Source organism: Sander lucioperca, chromosome 23 (genome assembly GCF_008315115.2).
Source record: "Sander lucioperca isolate FBNREF2018 chromosome 23, SLUC_FBN_1.2, whole genome shotgun sequence".
NCBI lineage: Eukaryota > Metazoa > Chordata > Actinopteri > Perciformes > Percidae > Sander > Sander lucioperca.
Window position 1 is genome coordinate 13,884,240 of NC_050195.1, and position 25,395 is coordinate 13,909,634.

The 25,395-nt window shown below is 41.3% G+C and overlaps 1 protein-coding gene across 6 annotated transcripts in view; it reads left to right on the plus strand.

The window, feature by feature from the left end:
• The window catches only part of slc12a7b (solute carrier family 12 member 7b), a 105,733-nt gene that overhangs the window by 36,193 nt on the left and 44,145 nt on the right, over positions 1 to 25,395 (plus strand). For 5 of the 6 annotated variants that reach the window (XM_031298264.2, XM_031298265.2, XM_031298269.2 and 2 more), the window contains exon 2: positions 25,169 to 25,263. In XM_031298264.2, the coding sequence (XP_031154124.1) occupies positions 25,169 to 25,263 (95 nt within the window). Of the gene's footprint in view, positions 1 to 11,660; positions 11,920 to 25,168; positions 25,264 to 25,395 lie in introns of those variants that run through there. The other variant, XM_031298270.2, reaches the window with a different exon arrangement.

Here is a 25,395-nt window from a genome sequence, read left to right on the forward strand (position 1 = left end):
CATCACTTGGCCTGTACCTAGGAAACAAAATCCTGATGTACATACATCAAATTGTGTCCAGATGTCAAAATTTGTATTGGAGATATCCCTTCATAAAGCCATTATCTCTTTCAGGCCTTCACCTGGATACATTCCAAGGTAATGCTAAAAAGTAGTTAACAATCTTGAACCCTTCAGCTAAGAGAACATTTGAATTCCTGCTAATTGGATGGTTTAGAGCCAGGTTCTTTTCGAGATTTCTGCCTTTAAAAGGACGTTTTCCTCGCCACCGTCGTTTGCTCATTGGGGAATGTTGGGTTTCTGTAAGATATAGTGTGCTCTATATGAAAATTGTCCTGAAATAACTTCCGATTTGACACTATAAATAACATAAAATTGAATTGAATTTAGTCAGACAGTCCTACCTGACAGCTGCTTCCTGCTTCCTGTTCAGTGATCTCCTCCCCACCGGTTCCCTGCTCTCAATATGGTGTCTCTGATAAGCCCTCAACCAATAAGCACATTTTTGTGGCTGTATCTTTTCTCTAGATATACTCTTTCACTACTGGCTGTAGTTTGTGTGAGGCCCTCAGGGGTCATATGGCTTTCGTTACCATTGTAGTTTACCGTGTTTATTGGCTGTACAAACATGGTAAACTCCAGTTCCTTTCTCTTGACTAGGCTATGTTAACAAGCCGAACAATTCACGTCTGTTACATTTAGACCTGGTGTGACATTGCTCCTCCAATCGGAAGCAAACCAATAAACATGATTAAAGGATAACTAGCGTTTTTTTTTTTGTTTTTTTTTTAACCTGGACCTTATGTCCCTATGTTTTTGTGTCTAAGTGACTGATAGGAACAACAGTCTTTGACATTGGTCCAGTATTAAGTAAGATCACTGCAGTCTGCAGCGGAGAAACAAGCTACAGTGTTAGTTAATAGGACAATTGTCCAGCTTGTATTTACCTTCATAAAAGTGCTCATTTTACCTCTGACAGACTCAGATTAATATTCTAAGTGTCTGACAACATTATGGAAAGGATTTCTAAGGAGGTCGACCTTTCTGTTAAAGAGTAAGATCCTTTTTTTTAAACATAAAAACATCCGCGAAATTGCGTTCGCTAAACCCACCAGACTCCATGTAAATAAACAGTAATTTCAACACCGTAAAATACACTTCATTCAAAGTCAACAGAAACAAAATAAAACTGTGAAAACTGACGATGAACATTTGCCCTATAGGGTTACATTACAGCCCGGTCTGTGGCTGCCGGTTACAGTGTTCACACTTAATACTGGACCAATTTCAAAGATTGTTCTTCCTTTCAGTCACTTACACACAACAACATAGGAAAATAGGGTAGAAAAAACAGTAGTTACCCTTTAAAGTAGCTATTTGGTTAAAGTCTGGTTTGAACTAAATGTCCCCACCCTTGAATGTGGTCACCAACAGCTATTAGCAGTCTTACTCTCCACAGCTAAGTGCTGGGTCAATGCTATTGATGTGCCTACATTTCCATTATCAAATGTGAGGGGACACTAGTTAAGGCATTACAACACAACAATATATTTATAGTGGTGATTTTGGACAGTTGTTTAATGTGACGCTGAGTTCTTTGCTTTTATGGTGTGTCTGTTTTACAAAGAGTAAATCTTCAGCAAATTACTAGGACATGATTGTTTTTGTACTAATGGTTTACCAGCCACAAAGCTAGCGAGGAGCCAAGACTTTTAGAAGAGCAGATATACAGGTTAGATGTCTCCCCATGATTTGCATCATAGTTAAGAGCCCAAAAAGCCATGTCGGAGCCAGATGCAAACCTGTTCTCTGCTAAAGTGTCTTTGAACATTAGAGACGCTATACTATAGCTGACAACATCATCACATAGCTGAGCTTTGGTGTTGACTCCTTCACAGGGCGTTGCAGGCTTCACTTGAAGGGGACACTGGGAGTAATTATAGAAGGGTTAGAGAATGGCCTGGTGTGATTCAGGATGAAATCCTAAAATGTATTGTGAGAATAGTGACACCATCTGGAGAGCAGTGGATTTTTCTGTGTGTGTGTGTGTGTGTGTGTGTGTGTGTGTGTGTGTGTGTGTTTGCGTGTGATTTCTGTGGTCCATTTTTTGTCCAGCAGTCAGATGATTTTGTTGTTATCACATGACTATGATTCATTTGCACTTTTGGCCAGAACAATTGGGAAGGACTCGGTGATACAACCAGATGCTATTTCACTCACTTGTGATGACTTTGCAATTTAGAAGTACAGATGAATGTCAACTGTCTAGAATTACTCTTGTGTGCCAACCAATATGTTTTTTAGTTTCTGTTGCATTGATAATATTCTAAATGCCTTTGATGCTCTTGATTTGTAGTACCTTGAATTTTGGAAGTATAATTTCCATTTGATGTCTTTAGTACATATGTATGTCATTAACTAGCTATAGAAATGCAAGAGAAACACAGACAACAACCCAGATGCTCTATATTAAGACAGAACAGGAAACACAAAGTCTCAGGCTCTGTATCCATCTCAGCTCAAAAACAGGACATTGTGATTGTAAGTATTTAGCAGTGACCATGGAGAGACATTTTTAAAAGCACCTTATCTGTGCCAGCAATCACTATCATTGTCCTACCTATATCATGCAGTGTTTACACAAGGGAGCGAGGATTCAGGTGTAAGCGGCGCCAAGTAACATTGATCTTACAAGCCCTGGCAGACCCTCTCTCTTTTTTTCTTTCTGACACACTCCCACACTGTCTCAGCCGCGTCCACAAATGTTTCCTCTTCTTATATACCTGCACAAGTTCAATAAGTTAAATTTAAAGTCGCTCCAGGATGAAAAGTTGACTTGAACATAGTCCTGATTCTGTAAAGTTTTGCACATCCCCTGCTAATATATTTTTGCACATCCTGCACAAAAACTGTACAGCTTCCGATTTCAAAACAACTATGGCATGTTGGCTTTGGTTATAGTATCTGTAATAGTATTTGCTTTATTTTAATATGTGTATTGTATGCACCAAACAGCAAAGCAAATTCCTTGTATGTGAAAAGTTAATAATAAACCCCTTTCTGATTCTCTTACTCAACAGTTGAGTGGGTAGAACAGATCAATTTTCAATGATTTCCCCAGTATGGATGTTTTAAAGTATGCAATAAACCCATAACCCTAGACCCTAGTACACACTGTCAGTAACCCTCGTCTCTCTGTCCCTTCACTCCTGCCCATACTGTGTATTGCATAACAGATAACAGACAGTGTTGTTTACCTGAAGGGTTTAAAGGCTTAGAACGTCATTAAGTGCAACACAGACACTTGTGCGCATGCGCACACACACACACACACACACACACACACACACACAAAGTAACAGACAGCAGCCTATCTGACATCAGACCAAGTGGAACTTGATACTGCTAAATCCTTCTTACTGTGTGATTTGATAGTCCCTCTTTAAGCTCTGCTTTCTACACATCTGTCAAATTAATGATGCAGGCTGCAGATGTTCAGACAAGTGGAAGCTGGGTGGACATTTTTTTGAATTTCCACTTGTCAGCAAATGTTTTCTTTAGTAAATAAATATGTATTGAATTATTATTAATACATTGCTCTCCTGAGTCCTACCTTTTGTCAAAACTGTTTTAATCCCGCAGTAGGGCTGGGTATCGTTAAAAAATATTCAATGCCGATACCAATACTGGGATTCTGATACCGGTTCCTAAACAATACTTTTTTCGATACCAATTTTATGAATTGCAAATTTAAGGCAGACTTTTTCATTTTTCAGCTACTACGTGAGCCCTGTCTCTCTGTGTAAGGTAAAGTTTTTCCTGCGTGTCTCTTCGACGTGTAACGTCAAACAGCCAATCACTAACATTATTAGATCTTGGTAGAAGCGTGCTGCGTGCTTATTGGCTCATTGACACTGATGAGATTTACTCCTTTAGGTATTGAAATTGGGTATTGAATGACGAGGCATTTTTCGATACTCGATACTAAGGAGGCAATTCGGTCGGTCTAAAAAATATTGAATTCTGTACCCAGCCCTAATCCCCAGTGAGTCTGTGGTCACTGTCACAACTCCCCACCTAGGCTGCTCCAGGGCTATAATTTGCATGTCTCTGCTGAATGACCATCAGCTATTATGTCTCAGCCTGGTGAAGGACACTCACCTGACCATAGACTGTATATAAAAATGGACGACGCGTCTCCAGTTTCTCCCACTGTACCAAAAGTGATGTCAAAATATCCCGCATACGGGCGCGCCATCTTGTAATTTTGGAGCCAGAGCCTGCACAGTATAGTGATCGGGTGGTGGAGCTGCGGTATCAAAGTCCCGCCCATACACCCCCGCCTGACCAATCGCGAGTCAATCACAGCTGTCAATCAGGACCTTTCACTCCATTTTATATAGCATCAAATAACAAATTGAAACTAACCCTATCACAAAAATGAACACTTGAACATACATCAGCATGATAAGAAACTACCAAAAAAGACAGTAGAAATCATTGGTAAAAATTATTTTACGTGTAGCCTTAGTTTGGACCACGTTCCATCCGCTAACATGGAGGGGGCGGGATACTTGAAAGTTGACTTGACTAGTTATAACCTATACTGGAGCCAGCCACCAGGGGGTGATCGGGACGTTTTGGCTTCACTTTTACAATCTATGTATCAACCCCTGCACCTGACTGACGGTCGGCCAGAGGACGGCTGCAGAAACTGTCCGTGGCTTTAAAGCCGTGACTTCCTTAACCCTGGAGCCTTGGCGTGGCTTCTGTGTTTTATAAAAAGTTCAGGATTAGCCTAATCTGGTTAAGTGATTACTGCCCCCTTCACATGCTTTTAGACAGGAAGATCAATGGGTAGCCAAGACAAAGGTAGAGATCAGAGTGCTAGGTTCACCAAAGCTTTGGAGTAATAGCTGGGGCAGAGGTTGATCAGCCATTGCCTAGCCTAGTTTGTGGGGCTGTGGCACATCCTTGGCTCCTTTTAGCTAACCTCTAGCTCAGTCTGTCTCACATACGTTCTAATTAGGGATACACGATACAGACCAAAGCAGAGCTGCAAAGATTCATGTATTAGTTGTCAACTATTAAATCAATCACCACTATTTTATTAATGGAGAAATCAGTTTGAATTAGAAATTCTTTGATTCCAGCTTACATGTCACAGTAAACTGAATATATTTGAGTTTTAGACAAAACAAGACATTTGATGGCATCATCATGGCTTTGCAAAAACAGTGATCGACAGTTTTCCCCCTTTTCTGATATTTTATAGACCAAACAAATAATTGATTAATCGAGAAAATAATGGACAGTTTATTGACTGTGAAAATAAGTGTTAGTTGCAGCCCTAGACCAAAGGATTAATCTGAAAAATAGTCCACAGACTTATGGATAATGAAAACGCTAGCTTCATGGCAACCTCTACACCTGGCGAGTCCCCACTCCCCCTCAGGATTTCCTCGTTGTTCAATAATACAAACAAAGAAATTGCTGACCCCAGGGAAGATGTTCGTCGGCTTTCCGAGGACTTAAAAACCAAAGATGCTTTGTTAACCGCCTGCTTGGACGTGGCTCATAATCAGTCGCTCCGGATCTCATCTCTCTCGGCGGCCTTCCAGGATACCGCGCCATGGGACCCAGCTGCCTGCCCACGCCCATCGTCCTGCTCGACACCGGTTATCAAGCCACCCTGGACTGAGGTGGTTTGCGGCCGAAAGAGATCCTCGGGTAGGGCTCCATCGCCTCCTGCCCTCAGCCTCTCCAACCGCTTCAATGCTTTGTCGGAGTCGGAGCCGGTGGTGGCCAGTGCGGCTCACCGGGCTCGCCCCGCTTCAAAGCAGACTGACCAGCCGTCGTCACGGAAGACGATTGCTACCGCGCGGCGAAAGCTTCTGAGGGATGCAGTAGTCAGATGGTCCGGTGGCCTACACTGCCTGGATCGGCCAAATGACAACGTTCCTCAAAAACAATCTCCACAACCGAACGGTAAGCAATCTTCCTCTTCTTTTCCCTGCCCATCTGAAACCGACACTGACTGTTTTGCTCCCGTCACCGGCTATCCACACCCCCCCACTCCTCGTCCGCTCTTCCCCCTAACCACAGTAATTATTGGGGACTCCATCACTAGAGACCTACGGTTTCATAATGCTGTCACACACTGTTTTCCCGGAGCCAAAGTTGCAGACATCCTGGCTAAAGTTATGGACCTGATACCCTCATTTCCGACCTCTATCAAACGCATCGTGGTCCATTGTGGACATAACGACATGTCCACTCGGATTCAGGAGTGTGAGCGCACAAGGCGAGACTTTACCACTCTCATTGAGGCTTTAAAAAGCACTGGGAAGTCGGTTTTTATTTCGGGCCCACTTCCATCTCTAGGTCGCGGATCATGCCTCTTTAGCAGACTACTCTCCCTTAACACCTGGCTCCAGCTCACATGCAGCATTCACAAGATAGGTTTTATTGACAACTTCAATCTGTTTTGGGAACGTGGCTCCCTGTTCAGCAGGGATGGGATTCATCCCAATACACGCGGAAGCCAGATGCTACGTGGAAATTTGCACCACGCCCTGCATACCCAGACCTCTGATTGACTGTTTACATCCCGTAAACACTCCCACAAGCACACTGACCAGACACACTCTCCCAAAGTCAATAATCAGAGATACAGCGCTACACGCCCCTCTGTGCTCCCTTCAGAGCAATCACCCATTCATAATCCCATAACCACCGTGTCTGTCCCCCGACTGAGACCGTTTAAACCAAACGCTAACAAAAGAGGTGCTATACTAAACAACCTAATTGGAATTAAAACAACCACTGCAACGATAGAACAGAATAGGAAAATCAAATGTGGACTATTAAATATTAGATCTCTGTCATCGAAAGCATTATTGGTAAACGAATTGATATCAGATAACCACATTGATTTATTCTGCCTCACCGAAACCTGGCTGGGCCATGACGAATATGTTAGTTTAAACGAAGCCACTCCTCCCAGTCATAATAATACCCAAATTCCACGAGGCTCAGGCCGAGGAGGGGGAGTTGCAGCCATATTTGACTCGAGCCTGTTAATTAATCCTAAACCTAAACTAAATTATAACTCGTTTGAAAGCCTCATTCTTAATCTTCAACACCCAACATGGAAAACAGTACAGCCTATTATATTTGTTGTTGTTTACCGAGCACCAGGTCCATATTCTGAGTTTTTATCTGAATTCTCAGAGTTTTTATCATGCGTAGTCCTTAAATCAGACAAAGTACTTATTGTAGGTGATTTTAATATCCATGTGGACATTGACAGCAATAGCCTTAGTACTGCTTTCAATTCACTGCTAGATTCTATTGGTTTCAGTCAGAGTGTGCATAAGGCCACGCACTGTTTTAACCACACCCTCGACCTTGTGCTAGAATATGGCATCAAAATTGACGATTTAATAGTATTTCCGCAGAATCCTTTATTATCAGACCATTCTTTAATAACTTTCGAATTCCTACTACCAGACTATACGAAATTAAATAAAAGTTTCTACACTAGATGCTTATCTGACAGTGCTATAGCTAAATTTAAGGAAGATATTCCAACAGCACTTAACTCAATGTCATGCCTTAATATAACAGAGGACCCTTATGTTAACTTTAGTCCCTCTCAACTTGATAACTTTGTAGACGCTGCTACGGCCTGCCTACGGACTACTTTAGACTCTGTTGCTCCTCTCAAAAAGAAGATGATGAAGGAAAGGAAACTAGCACCTTGGTATAACTCCCAAACTCGCAAATTAAAACAAATCTCACGAAAACTTGAAAGTAAATGGCGTTCCACCAAACTGGAAGAATCTCGTGTGGATTGGCAAGATAGTCTAAAAAATTATAGGAGGGCCCTCAGAAATGCCAGATCAGACTATTACTCAATACTAATAGAAGAAAATAGAACAACCCAAGGTTTCTTTTCAGCACTGTAGCCAGGCTGACAAAGAGTCATAGCTCTGTTGAGCCATCTATTCCTATAGCTCTGAGCAGTGATGACTTCATGACCTTTTTTAATGATAAAATTATAACAATTAGAGAAAAAATTCATCACCTTCTGCCCACAGCTTCTAACGGCTCACCATTGGGCGCAGGAGGGCTAGAGAGAACGATAAGACCTGATACTTATTTAGACGGCTTTTATCCTTTAGACCTCCAACAACTAATGTTAAGGGCCTCTTCAGCTAAGCCAACTACCTGTCTCTTAGACCCCATTCCAACGAGGCTACTTAAAGAAGCACTACCCGTGGTCAATACCACATTACTAGATACGATCAATATGTCCTTATTAACGGGTCACGTACCGCAGTCTTTTAAAGTAGCTGTGATAAAACCTATTCTGAAAAAACCCACCCTCGACCCTGAGGTCTTAGCCAACTATAGACCTATATCTAACCTCCCGTTTCTCTCCAAAATCCTTGAGAAGGTAGTCGCTAATCAATTGTGTGACTTTCTGCATAGAAATAGTCTATTTGAAGACTTTCAGTCAGGATTTAGAATGCATCATAGCACAGAGACGGCACTGGTGAAAATCACTAACGACCTTCTAACTGCTGCTGACAAAGGACTTGTCTCCGTACTTGTCTTATTAGATCTTAGTGCTGCATTCGACACTATTGACCATACCATCCTCTTACAGAGACTGGAACATTTAGTTGGCATTAAAGGAATCGCACTAAGCTGGTTTAAGTCCTATTTTTCTGAGCGATCCCAATTTGTTATTAACGATAAACCATCCAAATACGCTAAAGTTAGCCATGGCGTTCCTCAAGGCTCAGTGCTTGGACCAATTCTATTCTCTTTATATATGCTTCCTCTAGGCAATATTATTAGGAAACACTCAATTAACTTTCACTGTTACGCAGACGACACCCAATTATATCTGTCAATTAAGCCAGACGAAAGCGGTCAGCCAGACGAAAGCGGTCAGTTAGCTAAACTTCAAGCGTGCATTAAAGATATAAAATCCTGGATGACCCACAATTTTCTGATATTAAACTCAAACAAAACGGAAGTTATTGTGCTGGGACCCAAGCACCACCGAACTTCATTATCTAAATATATAGCTACCCTAGATGGTATTGCCCTGGCCTCCAGCACTACTGTCAGAAATCTAGGAGTCATTTTTGATCAGGATATATCCTTTAACGCCCACTTAAAACAAACCTCAAGAACAGCCTTTTTCCATCTTCGTAACATTGCCAAAATCAGGAACATCCTGTCTCAAAACGATGCAGAAAAACTAGAATGCTGCAGCTCGTGTTCTGACAAGAACTAACAAAAGAGATCACATTTCTCCTGTATTAGCTTCCCTGCATTGGCTTCCTGTAAAATCCAGGATTGAATTTAAAATCCTTCTCCTGACCTACAAAGCACTAAATGGTCAAGCACCATCATACATAGAAGAGCTCTTAGTACCTTATTGTCCCACTAGAGCACTGCGCTCCCAGAACTCAGAGCTACTTGTGGTTCCTAGAGTCTCTAAAAGTAGAATGGGAGCCAGAGCCTTCAGCTACCAGGCTCCTCTCCTGTGGAACCAGCTCCCAACTTGGGTTTGGGGGGCTGACACCGTCGCCACATTTAAGAATAAACTGAAAACCATCATCTTTGATAAAGCTTATAGTTAGGGAGTGAGGAGTTGCAGCATAGTAGAGTAGAGTAGAGGGAGGCAGGAAGTACAAGCCCGTTCCGGCAGGGGAGAGTACGAGCCCGGTCCAGGGCCCCTCTCTTTAGCCTGCCTCTCTTAGTTATGCTATTATAACTCTAGACTGCTGTGGGAAGCTCCTTCCAAGGACACAATGAGCCGCTCCCTCTTCTCTCTTTTCACTTGTCTCCTTTTGTGTGCATCTTAGTCCCAGAAATGCCTGTTACTAACCTAGCTCTGGGGAGTTTTCTCCCCGGAGTCCCTTTGCTTCTTCTTCACCCAGAACATCGCCTTGGAATTGGGTGGCACCTACACCGGGGTCCTGGGTGCAGCTGACGCTATGGACTTACTACACCCTGCTACGCTCTGCGTTTCCCCGCAGTGTCCGACTGCGTCCTGCCGCGTCCAACCGCGTCCACCCAGGCTGCTGTGCCACACTACACCCCGTAACGCCCTGCTGTGCCCTACTATGACATGAACTACTATGACTACCATTGTGATCACTGTTTCACTATCTTTATTATGACTATTATTGCCACCATTCACCACTTCCCCAACTGGTGCCGTCAGACACCGCCTACCAAGAGTCTGGGTCTGTCCGAGGTTTCTTCCTAACAAAAAAGGGAGTTTTTCCTCGCCACTGTCGCAATAGCTTCTGCTAATGCTTGCTCTTGAGGCAACCACTGTAATAGTTGGGGCTTCGTAAAGTACAGAGTTTGGTCTAGACCTACTCTATCTGTAAAGTGTCTCGAGATAACTCTTGTTATGATTTGATACTATAAATAAAATTGAATTGAATTGAATTCTTAGTTGCAACCCTACCTATGTTTATGGGGTCATAAGTCTTAGCCTAGTTAAGTTTACTATAATTATATTATAGCCTATATAATTATCGTCTGTTGACATTAAAACGGTTGTAAAGATGCCTGTGATTGCATGGCTCCATACCAGTATCCTATAAAATCCTGTATACAACAGGGGTATTCAATTAAAATGTCCTCCCAGCAAAGGTCCGTACCTTGTAATGTCTAAATTCCGTTCTAAAGCCTACTCCTACGTCTATTAAACAAAATCAACAACGTGCATTTCTATATCATTTCAACAATATTCGTTGTCAATTTTCAAATGTGGGTCATACAGACACATTGAATTTGTATGGCAAACAATTAGCAATTTTGACCATAAATACAAGTATTCCGAGCACAATAAACATAAGGCCTATATTTCAAGTAAAAAAAGGAAGACAGAATTTTCCAAATAAATAAATAAAAAGTGCCTTTTTTAGAAAAAAAAAGTCCAAACAGAGCCCCTTTTCTCTTTATTTAATTACATTTAAAAAAAAAAAATTCTAATTCCTTTCCTAGAGAGAGAGAGAGACTCCTGTGACTGCCCTGTCGGTAGTACAGTATGTTGTCGTAGCCTCCAGCTGTATTGTCCTGTGCGCTCCCTGTGCTTTGCTGATCGATTGGCCAACTCCACACATGGCACCCTGGAGGTCACTCAGGAAGTCTGATTGTAAATTACACCGCTCGCTGAGGCAGCAAAGGGTTATTGATTCAAAAGATATACTGCACAGCTTTTACTTTGAATGACAAGCGTCTTCTCTGCTTTCTCAGTGCCACAATCTCAAAAATGATTTCCATAGAAAAGAAAATACATTATTGCATTGTGTGTGCACATCCATCCATCCTTCTCTCTCCTGCCACACTCCCTTAAGGATGTCTGTCTGTTATACTACTGCTTTCTGCTTCCCTCGCTTACTTTGCTCCTCCCTCTTTGTGTGTGTGTGTGTTCCAACATGCACGTGCATGTGTGCTTGTATGTGTAGCAGGAATCAGAAGCTCAGGGATGTTGAGGAAAGGGAGGTGTGTGTGTGTGTGTGTGTGTGTGTGTGTGTGTGTGTGTGTGTGTGTGCGCGAGGGTACTTTGTGATGCATGGCTGATGTCGCTGACATCGTCGTCACAGGCCACTTTTCACACACACACACACACACACACACACACACACACACACACACACACACACACACACACGCTGTCACAGAAATAGCTGATCCTCACATTATCCACACAGCACAGGCAGTATTCCTGACTTCTGCACCTTACTAGCAGTATCTTTATACTTTGGACCCCCATAACTGGAGTTCCCCAGGGACCACTACTAGAACCCCCCTTCCTTCTGCCCCCTTTTTCAGCCCCGCTCCTCAGAATGGAGCAGAGGCGAGGCTCTCGACGGAAGGGTAAGTTTTTCATAACTAAAGCACTCCTTCAGTTGCCCTTTAGTAGCACCACTATATTTAGACTTTGTCGGGGATATTTGGTTCCCGGTGTAATGATTTTGTTCTCTATTGTTTTTGTTTCTCTCTTTTTATAGGATTGATTTGTAAAGCTTGTTGTTTAATTATTGGGCTCTCTGTAGCGCACATATTTTTTTGTCTTGTGTTATGATTCTCCTCAAGATCAATTGTTCCCCCAAAGACAAATCTGGGTTTAAATGAGTTGTTGTTGGTGTGTGAGTTTTGTGTCCCGATACTAGGTGTGAATTGTTCAATTGATAAAAAGTATGATCAGCACGTAGGTTTGCAGTGCTTCTGTTGTTAGGGGTGTTTCTGTTGTTAGGGGCTCACTAAGTCAAAAGCCATCATATTTGAATGAACCGTAGTCCTGTATGGATCACCGGGCAAGGCATTGCACTAACTCTGCCAATAAGAGTTGAGAAATTCATCCTAAACATGTATGCACTGTGCTGTCACTTAGTAGTGCATACACATGAATTTAGTTTGCTGCTTTGTGCTGCTGCTTTATCGTTAAGCTGAAAAGTGTATCCTTTTTATGTTAACCGTGAGCTAAAGAAACTGATTTTTGACTTGCACTGTCTAGACTCCCAGTGCCTTCTAAAGCTAACCTTCTTTTTTCCTCCCACCCTTTTTTTTTTTTCTTGGTACAATGAGCCATGGGCTAACTCCGGCTGTGTTAGGCAGATTATAGTGTCGTCACAGTGTGCAGCTTAGTGGTTATAAATAGGATGCATGGTCATTTATTACCACAGTGACCAGCGAGGCTGAGCCTAACCGTTAGCACATCCTCTGTACCCGCTGGTGAATCTGTACCAATCAGTAGGCAGAGCCCTGATCAAGTGTGACTCAGCCCACGCATCTCCACAGCTTCTTTTAGGCAGGGATGTGATCACAAACAAAAAGCGCCGAGAAAAACGGACATGGCAGACATGACATGCAACATAAAGTCTTTCATTAACAACAAATGACAGCTTGACAACTGTCCTGACTAATGACTTCTTTCAACTATGCAGGGGCAGGAAATCCCACTCCCTTATGCAACATCACTGACAGCACTTATCAGTCAGATGTTGGGGCAGTCTAGCATGCATCAGAAGTGAGGAGTTTCAAAACCCTCTGCACCCATAATTGCTTTCTCTTGCAATGAAACCATGACTTTGACCAAACACGTTGTAATGGTGTGGAATGGTTCACTCTGGTACTTATTTATGTACTTGTGTGTACCTATTTGAAGTAAATTTAAGTTGAGACAAGTTGATTTGCGTTGTGTGCTGGAATGAATTGAAAACAGTTGTTCCCCTGAAAGGCAGGAAATCAGTCTAAAATGTTTTGTAAAATTACTAACAGTATTGTAAAATAAAGGCAATTTGTAGTAATTTGACTAAAACAACAGCATGGTCCTTAAAACCCGATCCTGGCTTAAATGACAGAGCTATAACCTCCTACTAAAATATTCTTCACTCTAAATGTTTTACTCATTTCCTGACGATGCTCAGAGCATAACACAGTCTTGGCCAAAGCTTGTGCTGTCTTTGGCAGCAAGCTCTTTCATTAATTATAATTTATGCAATCAATTAGCGCTAGAGTACTCAAATAGAATACATAGTGATGAGCCACATCATAATTAGTTCCTGTAAAATGGCTTGCACGTTGTTGTTTCTCTGCAGAATTATGCTTGTTATGTTTGTGAATAATTACTTTGAAATGCCTGCCCTAAATGGATCTTATTTTTTAAGATAAAACTAACAAACGTAATTAAATGAATGTAATCTACAAAAGATTGAACTGAATTGTCTCCAAGTGAACTGACACAAACTTTGTTTGACAGTTTGCATAGTTGACATATTTTTTGTCGTATCACGGTGTTCTACCACACTAGCCTTTGGTTTTATGGGAGAAGAGGATGTTTATGTTTTAACTAGTCTATATCCACGACGTTCCACTTCCGGGGTTGCTCCGGTGCCACAGGAAATTCCACCAGATGCATGTATTTTCGCCAATGTCCGTTTCCTTCTGCTTTCTTTGTGTTAGCATTCTAACCTCTGGTGGATTTGTGAGGACTATGGTTAACTGCTCCTCAGATCTCTGCAGGGTAAATCCAGACAGCTAGCTAGACTATCTGTCCAATCAGAGTTTTCTGTTGCACGACTTAAACCTTTGAACGTACACATGTTCCACCAAAACAAGTTTCTCCCAAGGCTATTTTGCAGTGATTCCGTGAGGAGCTTAGTGCCGCCCATGATGATTGTGATTGGTTTAAAGAAATACCAATAAACCAGAGTACGTTTTCCTCCCACCCTGAAATGCTGTGTGGTGTAGCCAGACCCTCCTCCGCAGCGTGTGGAGGAGGGTCTGGCAAAGCGAGACTATGTTTTTAACCAGAGAGGGGGTGATTTAATTAGCGTATTGTCATTGCCACTTACATACTGTATCTCCTCTAGCAATGTCGCATTTTTAGGGGTCACTTAATGCGCTATAGCACAGCAGGAGACTCTGCCCGCCAGCTGCAGAAGTACACACACACACACACACACACACAGCTCTCACCGTAAAATACACCTGCTTTCATTCAGCAACAATTACACAAGAGGTTTCACCCTTCTCCTTTTCTCCCTCTTTATTAATGACAGACCAGTTGGTTTCTTGGGTTCTGTATTCATTCTGGCTTGAACCGTTAAAGTTTGATACTGTTGCCATGAATTAATTGCAAAATTGCACAAATCATTACAGCAAGGTAACATACTCAATAATATAATGAGACACTAATCAGGAGCATACAAAGCTGACTGAATCACCTCTTACATAGCTGTAGGTAGTGTACATTTGGTTTGTCAGAGGTTGTTAAGAGATGAGAGTAACCTGTCCTGACAGTAAATTAGATACAAAACACAAATGTTGGCCTTGTTTGGCGCAGGCCTGGATTGTTGGCTTTTAGCTTTACTGACCACAGTGATGACAAGGTGGATAGTGGAGTTTTGTGTTCAGACACCAATATGTTTATATACTGTACATGCAGAATAAGAAGGGGAAGTGTGGAGAAGAGGGCAAACGCAATAAGACATGCAGTGTAACCTTACATTAGAGATGCCACAGTGAGGACATTTCCCCACCGGTTAAAGGACAAATCCGGCGCAAAATGAACCGAGGGGTTAATAACACGTGTGTACCAAGTCAACCGTTCTCTGGGATATGTTTTCATGCTAATCGAATGTGACCAGTTTTAGCGCTAACCGCTAATTAGCTTATAAAGCTAGTCGTTGGGGCAGAGGGTAAAGTAAAAAGAAATTGCTATTTCTATACCACTAACAAGGCTCAAAATAGCACCACACTTCCACGGTAGCATAATGAGGGTCCCTACATGTAAACCGAAGCATTGAGAACTTTGTAAGTGTACAGACAGTTTATTAAAAACAGTTTATAAAGACAGTACCGTTCACGTATGCAGGCGGGCGCCATCAATCAGATTGCCTCAATAACGTTATCAGGTTCCCTGTTAGCATTAGGTTTAAATCTGAAGTACACGTTCCCCAGGAAGTCTTGCTCTGTTGTTGTAGACTAGTCTACTTTTTGAAAACTTTGAATTGGTGTATATGCACCTTCAGTTTTATTGTAGAACTGCATCGCCTAGTTTGACAGCTTAGTCCAAGTTTCGTGTGCCAGCTGCGTTGCACTGGACAGACTCATAAATTTGCATAAAGTTCAGGTCTAGTCAACTTTAGGCAAATACAGACTGGTCTATGGGCATTTTAAGGTGTGATGTGATTCAACCTTTGCAGTTGTTTGGGTTGTAATGGAATATTCTCTTTGATGCAGTTCCACTTATTAATATATAAGCGTCTACATGCCTCGCGAGGGACGTCACTACGTCTGCTCTGCTCGCCAGGACTTGGCTCAGCAGTGTATTTCTGTGACAGAAACATTGCAAGCTGCTACAGTTTGCATCTTGTGATGCATAGCAGTTTGCAAAGCACACCTGACTAGGAGCCGTTTAGCTCAAACTTGCAGAGTACACCTGGTGGTTGGGTTGGATCGAGGTCAGATTACGTTCTCATCACAAAGGACCCGTACCGAAGCATAACAGAGTTTGTTTGTAACTGCTTGTTTTGGTCCGCACCCGCGTGTGATTGCTGTGTTCACACCTGCCCAAACGAACCGCACCAAGGGGGTAAATGCTCCAGGGTTCGATTCAACCAAACTAAACCAGACAGGTTTGCCCTAAGATCCCTTTAGCTGGAGACATTGCTGGACTTTAAAGATAGGACATCCTTTGCATTCATTCGGTTTCACTTGAACACACACATACACACACTCCGTGCAGCTTTCATCTTCAATGGTACTCTCATTCTTTCCTGTAGACCAGGTTCATATTTACGAACATTTACATGATTATGTTTACATTCGCTCTTTATATGAACAACTTTGCTTGTGCAGTGCACTTTCAGCATTCCTGAACTGACATGAGAACAGCTGATGTTAGGACTTTTTTATGCAATGCAGGATGGCTAATAATGTCAAACAGCAGGCTGACATCTTTGCAGTACCCTTTTTTCTCCCAGTTTGCAACTTTAACCATACTTCTAATCATTCAGTTATTATTTTGTGATGCTGTAGCAATTATTCCGGGTTGTTCAGATAAAGGTCAGTCCTCCTGTACCTTTGTGTTGTCCCATAAGATAATGGCCAGATATGTGTGTCTCATTTTTGGTAAAAAAAAAAAACATGAATTTCCAGGTAGCAGAGTGAATTAGTCCAAGATAAATGTGTTATATGCACAGAGGTTAACATCTGTTAACTAGGCCAGAGTCTTGTCATTGCTACTGTATATGTATCTGGACCATGTCCCCCAGGACTGTTCGACGTCACACCGGAGCACACTCACTCACTCACTCACTCACACACATACAAACACACAAACACACACACACACACACACACACGTTGACATTTACACACCAACAGTTTGGATAATATGTAGACAGACTGACAGACATGTACAGACACCTTCTTCATCTTCTATAGCATCCCCCAATGCTCTTTTTCCATTTTTGCTTTTTGTTTTGGACACAATCTACAAAAATGACTGCAGGAGTTGCAGTATTTGGCATCTATTGGGAGGGTTTTGTGGTGGCTGGCACCTTTGTTAAGAATGGTGATGTGCAACTTGAGGTCACTGGAGGATTTAATGACATGGAGGTGTGACACAATCTGTTGCCACACATCACCATTTGATTTTAGGCTTTTCTAGCTTAAAGGGGCATGAGATCCCATGACATTTTAATTCCACATTAGGCAAACAAAAACAAGACACAGTGATGCATAAAATGAAGCAGAAAATAATATATAAGCATAATACCCTTATGATGTTTTTTCAGTTGTCATAAATGACCATGAAAAGTCTCAGTTTGCTAATGTATTTGCAACAATCAGAAACTCCTGTTATATTTTTTTTTTATTTCCTATGCCTTATAGTAAATACTTGTTGTTAAGAAATAACTGTGGGTCCCTAGGTAGACCTTGATTTTCAAGTTGAAGTTTCCCATTTGTTAAATAACTTAGTAGACATTAAGCTAGGGCTGCGACTAACAATTGTTTTAATTCTCGATATATCAATCATTTGATTCATCAATTAATAATTTAGCCTATAGACCATTTCACAGTTGTAAAAATGCACATTCTAAATGGCCCCAAGTTGACTTCCTGTTGAAGTGTATGTGAATGACATCAACTGACAGGAAGTTATCAAGGGGCCAGGCTGTTGCCCAGCAATGGAATTCTATTGAAAGGGTCTATAAAGTACTAGACATTTGTAAACCAAAATGCCCAAAACAATTTCTCAGAGCCCAAAATAACATCTTTAACATCTTTGTCTGACCAATAATCCAAAACCCATAGATAACCATAGATACTTACATTTGAGAATCTATCGTGTTCTGCATTACACTTAACTTAAAAAGTTCCTTAGAAAAAAAAACAATCACATGTGATGTACAACATTATAGATCATGTTTGGCAATGCAGAATTGTCTTTTTTATCACTTTTTTGTCAAACAATGGGAGCCTTTGAGTTCCAGAGGCAGACCTCCAGTACAATTTGTACTACCGTGACATTGTGTGTTCAAGAGTACAGTAAGTACTGTAATTTACTGTTGGACTTACCATGGCAGGTGTAATCTAACCCATACACTTGGTCGGTAACTCGTCATAGCTGGAGCTGTGGCGGAGTCGCCGTGAGGGAAAACAATCCTTTCCCCTTGACCGGATAACATAGCGTTAACCCAGTATAGACTACTCAAAAGCACTTTTGCCACTTAACAGAGCAAGATGCATAAAACAAAAAACTGAGTATTGGGTCGGATTGTCCGTACCTTATAAGTAGGGTTGGGTGCAGAGACCCGGTGCTAATACGGCACCGGTGCCTTAACGACCGGTATCTACCAGACCGAATAGCAACGTGGATTTCGGTGCCTCATTTCGGTGCCACTGATATGCCTGCGCTGCTATCTGATGCTCCGAAACGGACGTTACAGGCAACAGAAACATCGGCGCATGTCACGCTACTTAACACTACACTCGACAGCAGCTAACGTTAGCCTACCGTTAGCTAGCAGCTAGATTAAACACGGTTAACATGCTGACAGCTAAACAGAGTAAAGGATGACTGTATTTCACTGTAGAGGATCCAACAGCGGGACGTACAACAGTCTGTAGCTGCCATGTCTGAAAAACAACACAGACGGTGCGTTCACTTGAAACTGGTAGCCTCGCGGTGCATTCAAAGTTATTGTAAAATACCCTTTTCCCATCTGGTGGTTGTTTTTGTCGTTCAACAGCAATTTACTAGTGAAATACGTTATTGTTATAAGTTATAGTTATTACATTATTATTAAATCATTTAATTTTGACAATATGGCCTTAGCAATAAAGCCATTCTTTAATGTCGCTGACTGTTGTTAAGTACCCTTCTTTTTTTTCTTCTTTTTTTTAACTTTCTTAAAAAGTACCGGTTTAGCCACTGGCACCGTTTTAAAAGTATCGCTTTAGCACCGGTATCGGAAAAAACCCAAACGGTACCCAACCCTAATTATAAGTGACTGGACAAACGACCTAACAGAATGGCCAGAGGTGTCGTTAGCTTGCTAATCTTAGATTATTCAATCTGACTGTATTATCAGTAAAGTTATCCCAGGGTCATCAAACAGTCTACTTTTATCCCACGTTCATTAAAGCTACTGTATATTAAAGCTATCTAGTATGGCTCGGCATGTTAAATGAATAAATTCCATGTAACTCTTACAGTTTCGACTGTAGCAGCGACGTTAGTGGAATTAACACTGGCTTCCTCTTGTCTTTTTGGCAGTATGTAAAATTTAAGATCAGGAATTTTATTTATTTATTAGAGGCCCCGAAAGCCACACAGCAACTTTTCGGTATTGTACCAAGCAAAAAAACAATTGTAAATATGACAAAGAGTAAAGATTAACCGCTAACAAGGTCCACACTCAATAATTCTAATAAGTCTCAGGGTTTCCCGCAGAAAATTTGTTAGTTAAGGTGGTAGGGTTGCCACAGTACTACACTTAATATTAAATTTAAATAATAATATATAATTAATAAATAACCAGCTTTTTAAAATAACAGTTGCAATGTGCAATGTTAAGCTCATTAAACTATTTAAAAAAAAATGTGCTATAACAGTTTTACTGGCATTGCTCCCATTTCCTCCGTGACACGCTCTCTAAAACCAACAGCTGTGAGATAACAGAGCTCAGCCCATAGCTTCACTCACTCAAGCAGATAGTATGCGTGAAATAAAAACAGGACACATCATTTCACTGTGTGTAGTGTTAACTACGCTAACTAACCGTGTGTTGTGAACCGCATGTATTGATTAAAACAAACCGATAACAGCTGTGTCTCAAAGACCGGCAACAGCCGGGACGTTGAGAATCCACCGCGACCTCTCGCTACTCGCAACTGATGATAGTTCCAGTCACTTCGTCATGTATTCACTTTGTTGAAACAAGAGAAGAAAGCCTCACTGATGTGAAGAACAGGACAGAGAAACATATAGAAATGCTCTCTGCCTGCCATATGCCAACGCTCCGATAAGTCCACTCACCCCGTCTCTGCCCGGGCATGCCCCAGCTGGCCGCACATGTTGACAAACTACGACGCGCACGCGACGGTGAAATGGCGATTTATCCCTTTAAATGTGAATAAATGACAGTTACACTCACCGCCAGCAAATGCTCTTTCCATTGTGATTGGTGGTATCTTGACAACTGGCCGTTACCTTGTTTCCTACAGACTGTGTTGATGCGACAGTACATTACAGCCACTCAAACAGGACAGAGTAAGATTTCTTTTTTTTTTTTGAAGACTTAGTTAAGGCGGCATGCGTGTGTTGTTAAGGCGGCCACCTTAACTGCAAAGTGCTGCGGGAAACCCTGAGTCTATTACATTTCAATGATTCTGTTTACTCCCTGATTGACATCTAAACCACCTTACATGTCGGCACATTCTAAAAGCAGAAACCTCACCTGATTTGGAAACAGTACTGCCAGTTTTATCCTGCCACCGGACCTCAAAGAGGATTTAGCTAGTATCATTTAAGACAATGATTACCTGTGGTGTGGAGGATCCTACCAAGCTAAGCAATGACTGACGGGATGATTTTACCCTTGGCTGCATCCTCGCAGTACAATGGCCATTATCTTTAATTCATTCCCCGTTATCCCAGCTTATTGAAACATTGTGCCTTCACCTAATATGTTCTGCTATCAGACTGTGTTTTAAAGAGCTACACAGTACAAGGACATAGCGACTTTCCCTGTGATTACCACCGGGCTAAGCCATGCTGCAAGCCTCTTATTCCCTCTGCAGCTGGATCAAGCAGTAACAGTTACCCATGAAATCTCCACTGCGGCCAGAGTTCACAGTAGGCAGCTCCACTGATGAATGAAGAAGACCCGGCAGAGAGCCATGGTCAACAATGGTCTCTCAAGAATGTGAGATAGTGGGAAACTAAGAAAAATATTGGTATATGGTTGTCAGTGCTTCTTACTTGAGGCACTGCAGTGTTTAATTGTACGGAACAAGTAGCTTTAAACATAACTGTTTGACTCTTCAGTCTTAAAATGGTTATTTTATCATGTCCGTTTTAGATGCTCAAATGTGAGGATCTGGCAGTTTTCTTTGTACATTGATCTTTGGAGTTTGAACGGTTCATCATACAAAAATCAATTTGAATAAGCCAATAGGTCAACCTGCTCTGGGAAATGATGATGATTTTCTTTTCTGACATTTTACAGATGGATTATTCTTTAAAATAATCAACACATTAAGCCGTAATGGAACAAATTGTTTGCAGCCTTAGTGCATAGAGCGAGATTTGTGTCAAGAGTAAGAAGACATGCTCTTTGAGTGGTTAATGTCAAAATCAAAGAGCAGGACGGCTCCCATCGATAAACACATGATTCATCACATTCACTCAAGTCAGTAGCCTTGTTGCTTTTTCATTGTGGGGTAAGCTCTAGCCAGGTTAGCCATTGTTACATTACATTACATTCAGCTGATGCTTTTGTCCAAAGCGACTTACAATTGCTATATGTCAGAGGTCGCACGCCTCTGGAGCAACGATGGGTTAAGTGTCTTGCTCAGGGACACATTGGTTGATGTATCTCAGTGGGAATGGAACCCAGATCGAGATTGACCCAGATTGTTAGCAATACCAGTTGATAACAACGCATTACGTAGTTTTTTTTGTGCATACAAATGTATGTTAACACATGTCCGCTGATTGAAGTTAGATAGGTCTGTGTGTACAACTTACGATTTAGTGAAACACAAATAAGACAGACATGCTAATAACCGCATGTTACTACAGCTTTTACTACTGTTGCTGTACGAGGCAGCCATGTTGGATTTTTATCTTGGGGTACTGCGAGGCTGTCAGAGAAATCCGAGGTCAGGGGGCGTGTTTCCGACTTTGACCTGGGAAAATCCGACTTCCGAGTGCAAATGGAATGCAACAATAGTTAAATTTTCTTGTGTGGTGTTAGTTCTTTGTTGGTGCTCCGGCAATGGACTGCTTTGCTATTCAGTTTAAGAGATTTATACTCACCATCTCTGTTTTGTTTCCTGTTATATTTTTACTCTTTTATTCCTTTTGAACATAATGTTCATTGTTTTATTGTTTGTCTTATTGGCTTTAATTTCTAGTGTTTTCTTGTCTATGAAGCACAGAGAGAAAGAGATTAGGTCTTTGGTTTGGTTTGTTTTTCCGTTTGTCTGTCAGCAGGATTACGGAAACAACGTCATGAAACTCGGTCAAAAGGTTGTAGCATGGGCCAAGGAAGAAGCCATAATCTTTTGGAGTGGATCCGAATCAAGGGGCAGATACACAATTTATTTTTCACTTTGGTTAACAATGCAACATAGGGCATTTGGCCTTGGCGGAGGTCTGTGTTCTCCGACCGCCCTGCTCCGTCTGTTTTTCTAATGTTCGCTCCAGCAGAGTTTTATTATCACCCGTGTTGCATTAAAGAAATGGGATCTACCTCAACTGCTGACACTTTTTCTAACTCCTTCCTACTCAGAATTATGGCATTGAGACAGCAGCCTGGAGATTATGTTATTTTGACTTATTTTGAACCCTCAGATGGAACCGGCAAAATCTGGTGAAGATGATTATGGGAAATGAGTGGATCTTCGTCCTGCTTAATTTGGATATTTTTTTTCTTCCCTAAAACAAACTACTTTTTTTTAGTGTATAGAAAACAATGCATTATAGTTATTCACATTCACATTCCGATTCTTCCTTTTGATTCCGTTTCTTATCGATTCTCGATTCTGATTCTTTGAGGGGTGGAGTTGAAACGGGTCACATGCTTATTTCACAGATAAAAAGAAAATCTTATTTTGATTCAGTGGTGATTTACAGCTTTTTCAATGTTAAATAAAGCAACACTTTAGAGCTTGTTACTGTGCTCCATGGCTGCAACATAACAAGTGCATGTACGGCGACCGCTACGGAAACCAAAATGTGCGTGTGTTAAATTTGGAACCAATGGTCAGATTCGAAACCAGATTTTACAAACGATTCTAATACATTTTTTAATTTAATTTAATTTTTGAAACGATTTAAAGTTGGAACCGGTTCTCGATGCCCAATCCTAGTCACATGTGTAAATGCATTTGTGCTTTCAATCTAAGTAATATCACATGTGAATTAAAAACCAAGAGAAGCTTTTCCATCCTTCATATGATGGAGGAAAAGGAAGCCCACAGATCATCTTTAGCTCACACATACGTCTGGAAATAAGATCCCTCCCTGTTTACACTTGGACTTGACTGCAGCATGTTGGGTAACTTAGCCCCTACACTCTAAGCTGTCTGTTCATTCAAAACATTTGCTCAGTCGGTTGCTGTGTAGGTTACCGGCCCCAGCAGCAAAGACCAAATGTGGTTCACAGTTTGGTGCTAGAATGTCGTCTCTGAAGATGGCTCGGTTGCTTTGTGTGACGAAGGTCGGCTGTGTGGTTCAAAACAAAGCTATAACATCCGTGTAAATACATGAAATAATCTTTATTGTGTCATTAGGCCTGTAACAATTATTACATAATTTTCTAATTGTCAATTTTTTTACATAACATTAGCTAAGGTCTTGAGACGTATGACATGATTTTGTTTAGATATGTCATATTGTAATTATATAAGTGATTATTAGTCAATTTCAATTGTTAGTTGTTGGGACTTGACCCTAAACACATTCATAGCAACAAAAATGACATGTGGGGATACAGTTAGAGAATATGTTTTATGGTAATAAAGAGGCATAGTTTACTTCATAGGCTGTGCATTTATGTTATTACATTATCTGGGTCACATGACAGTGATATACCCAAAATATGTATCCTGGAATTTGTTTAAAAAAGTAATACATAAATACATATTATATGTACATAAATACATATATTTTTAAATCTGACTGAAAGAGACAATTATATTGTTAATCACATTTTTTTTCTCAGAATTTAATTGTACAGCAAAATTTGGAATTGTTACAGCTCTACGTGTCATATGGAGTTTTTGGTTCTTTAGGGAGAGAAAATAAATTAAAAAAAAGTAAAGCACATCTTTCACATCGAAGCTAGAAATATGACAGCCAAGCGCCACAACAGTGATGGTTATTTGCGTAGCTCTGTTAACCGTCTTTTAGACGGCGCGTGGCTTGGCATGCAGGTTAGTTGAATCAGTTATGGAAATGATCTGTAATTTCTCAAATCCACCTTGTCCTATTGTTGCTCATGTCATGCTCAAAAGTTACCTCCTCATTTCCATTATTTTTGTTAATGTGCTGTGTGATTGTCCCGGATGTTTTTTGGGCAGTATCGGCATTTGATTTGCTCTGGGAAGAGCAGGCTCGCCTCTACAAACATCGTGTACAGACCACAGAGAGTCAAACAGCCTTAAATATGTGGTCAGAGAGAGACACCACACTGGGAAAAGAAGAAACATTTTGCCGGACAATGTGGAAAAACATGAGAGCTAAAAAAAACGGCGTCATGGAAAGAGTGTTCTTTAACAGTGCTACAGGCAGACAGTAGTTTAGATTTGGCGATAAACGACAGTCACGTTAATGATTAGAGTAGAAAAATGTAATGTTTGGCGGTACGTCGGTGTTTAACATGGATGTGCTTACTACTGTTGCCAGGCAGCCTGCTTTCCTTTACTTCCGCTCTCTTCTTCTCTAATACTTCTTTTTCATTTTTTTTATTTTGACTGAACGCCTTCTGGTGTTTCGAAGATGCGTTGAGCATTAAAGTCTCCGTGCGTGCTTGTAGCACGCGCCATCTACGGAGGCCCGCGCACTAAGTCTAGCCAGGTCAAAAGAGAGCCACCTTTGAGACACGGATAACCCTGGCTTTAGACTCAACAAACCTCGCTAACCCACAACTCAGGTTAGAACAGGGCCTTTGATTCATAAGTAGTGTGAAACAACGAAAGGACCTGTAGACTTGAGACCATGAAAAGGCTTGTCCTTTGAGGAAGCAGGTTATTGCAAATATGTCTGACAGTGGAAACAGTGGAGTGTATTTCTTTGCCAGCCACCACTCATATTTTGCTTTGGCCCTGCAACATGTTAAACCTACACTACATTTGTAGTCTCAACTGTGTTGTGTTTCCACAGGTGATGGTGTCCCAAAGGAAAACAGTCCCTTTATCAACAACACAGACAATGACAAAGGCAACAGCTACGATGGCACCAACATGGCCCTTTTTGAGGTAACAATTTTGTCATTAGCTTGATATAGCCCTTATACACAGGGCAGGGAGAGGTTTTATTGCACAAGGGGACCTGACAGTGTGATTTGTTTTGGCAAGATGATAGAAAGAGAAACCATTAAACTGTGGGGT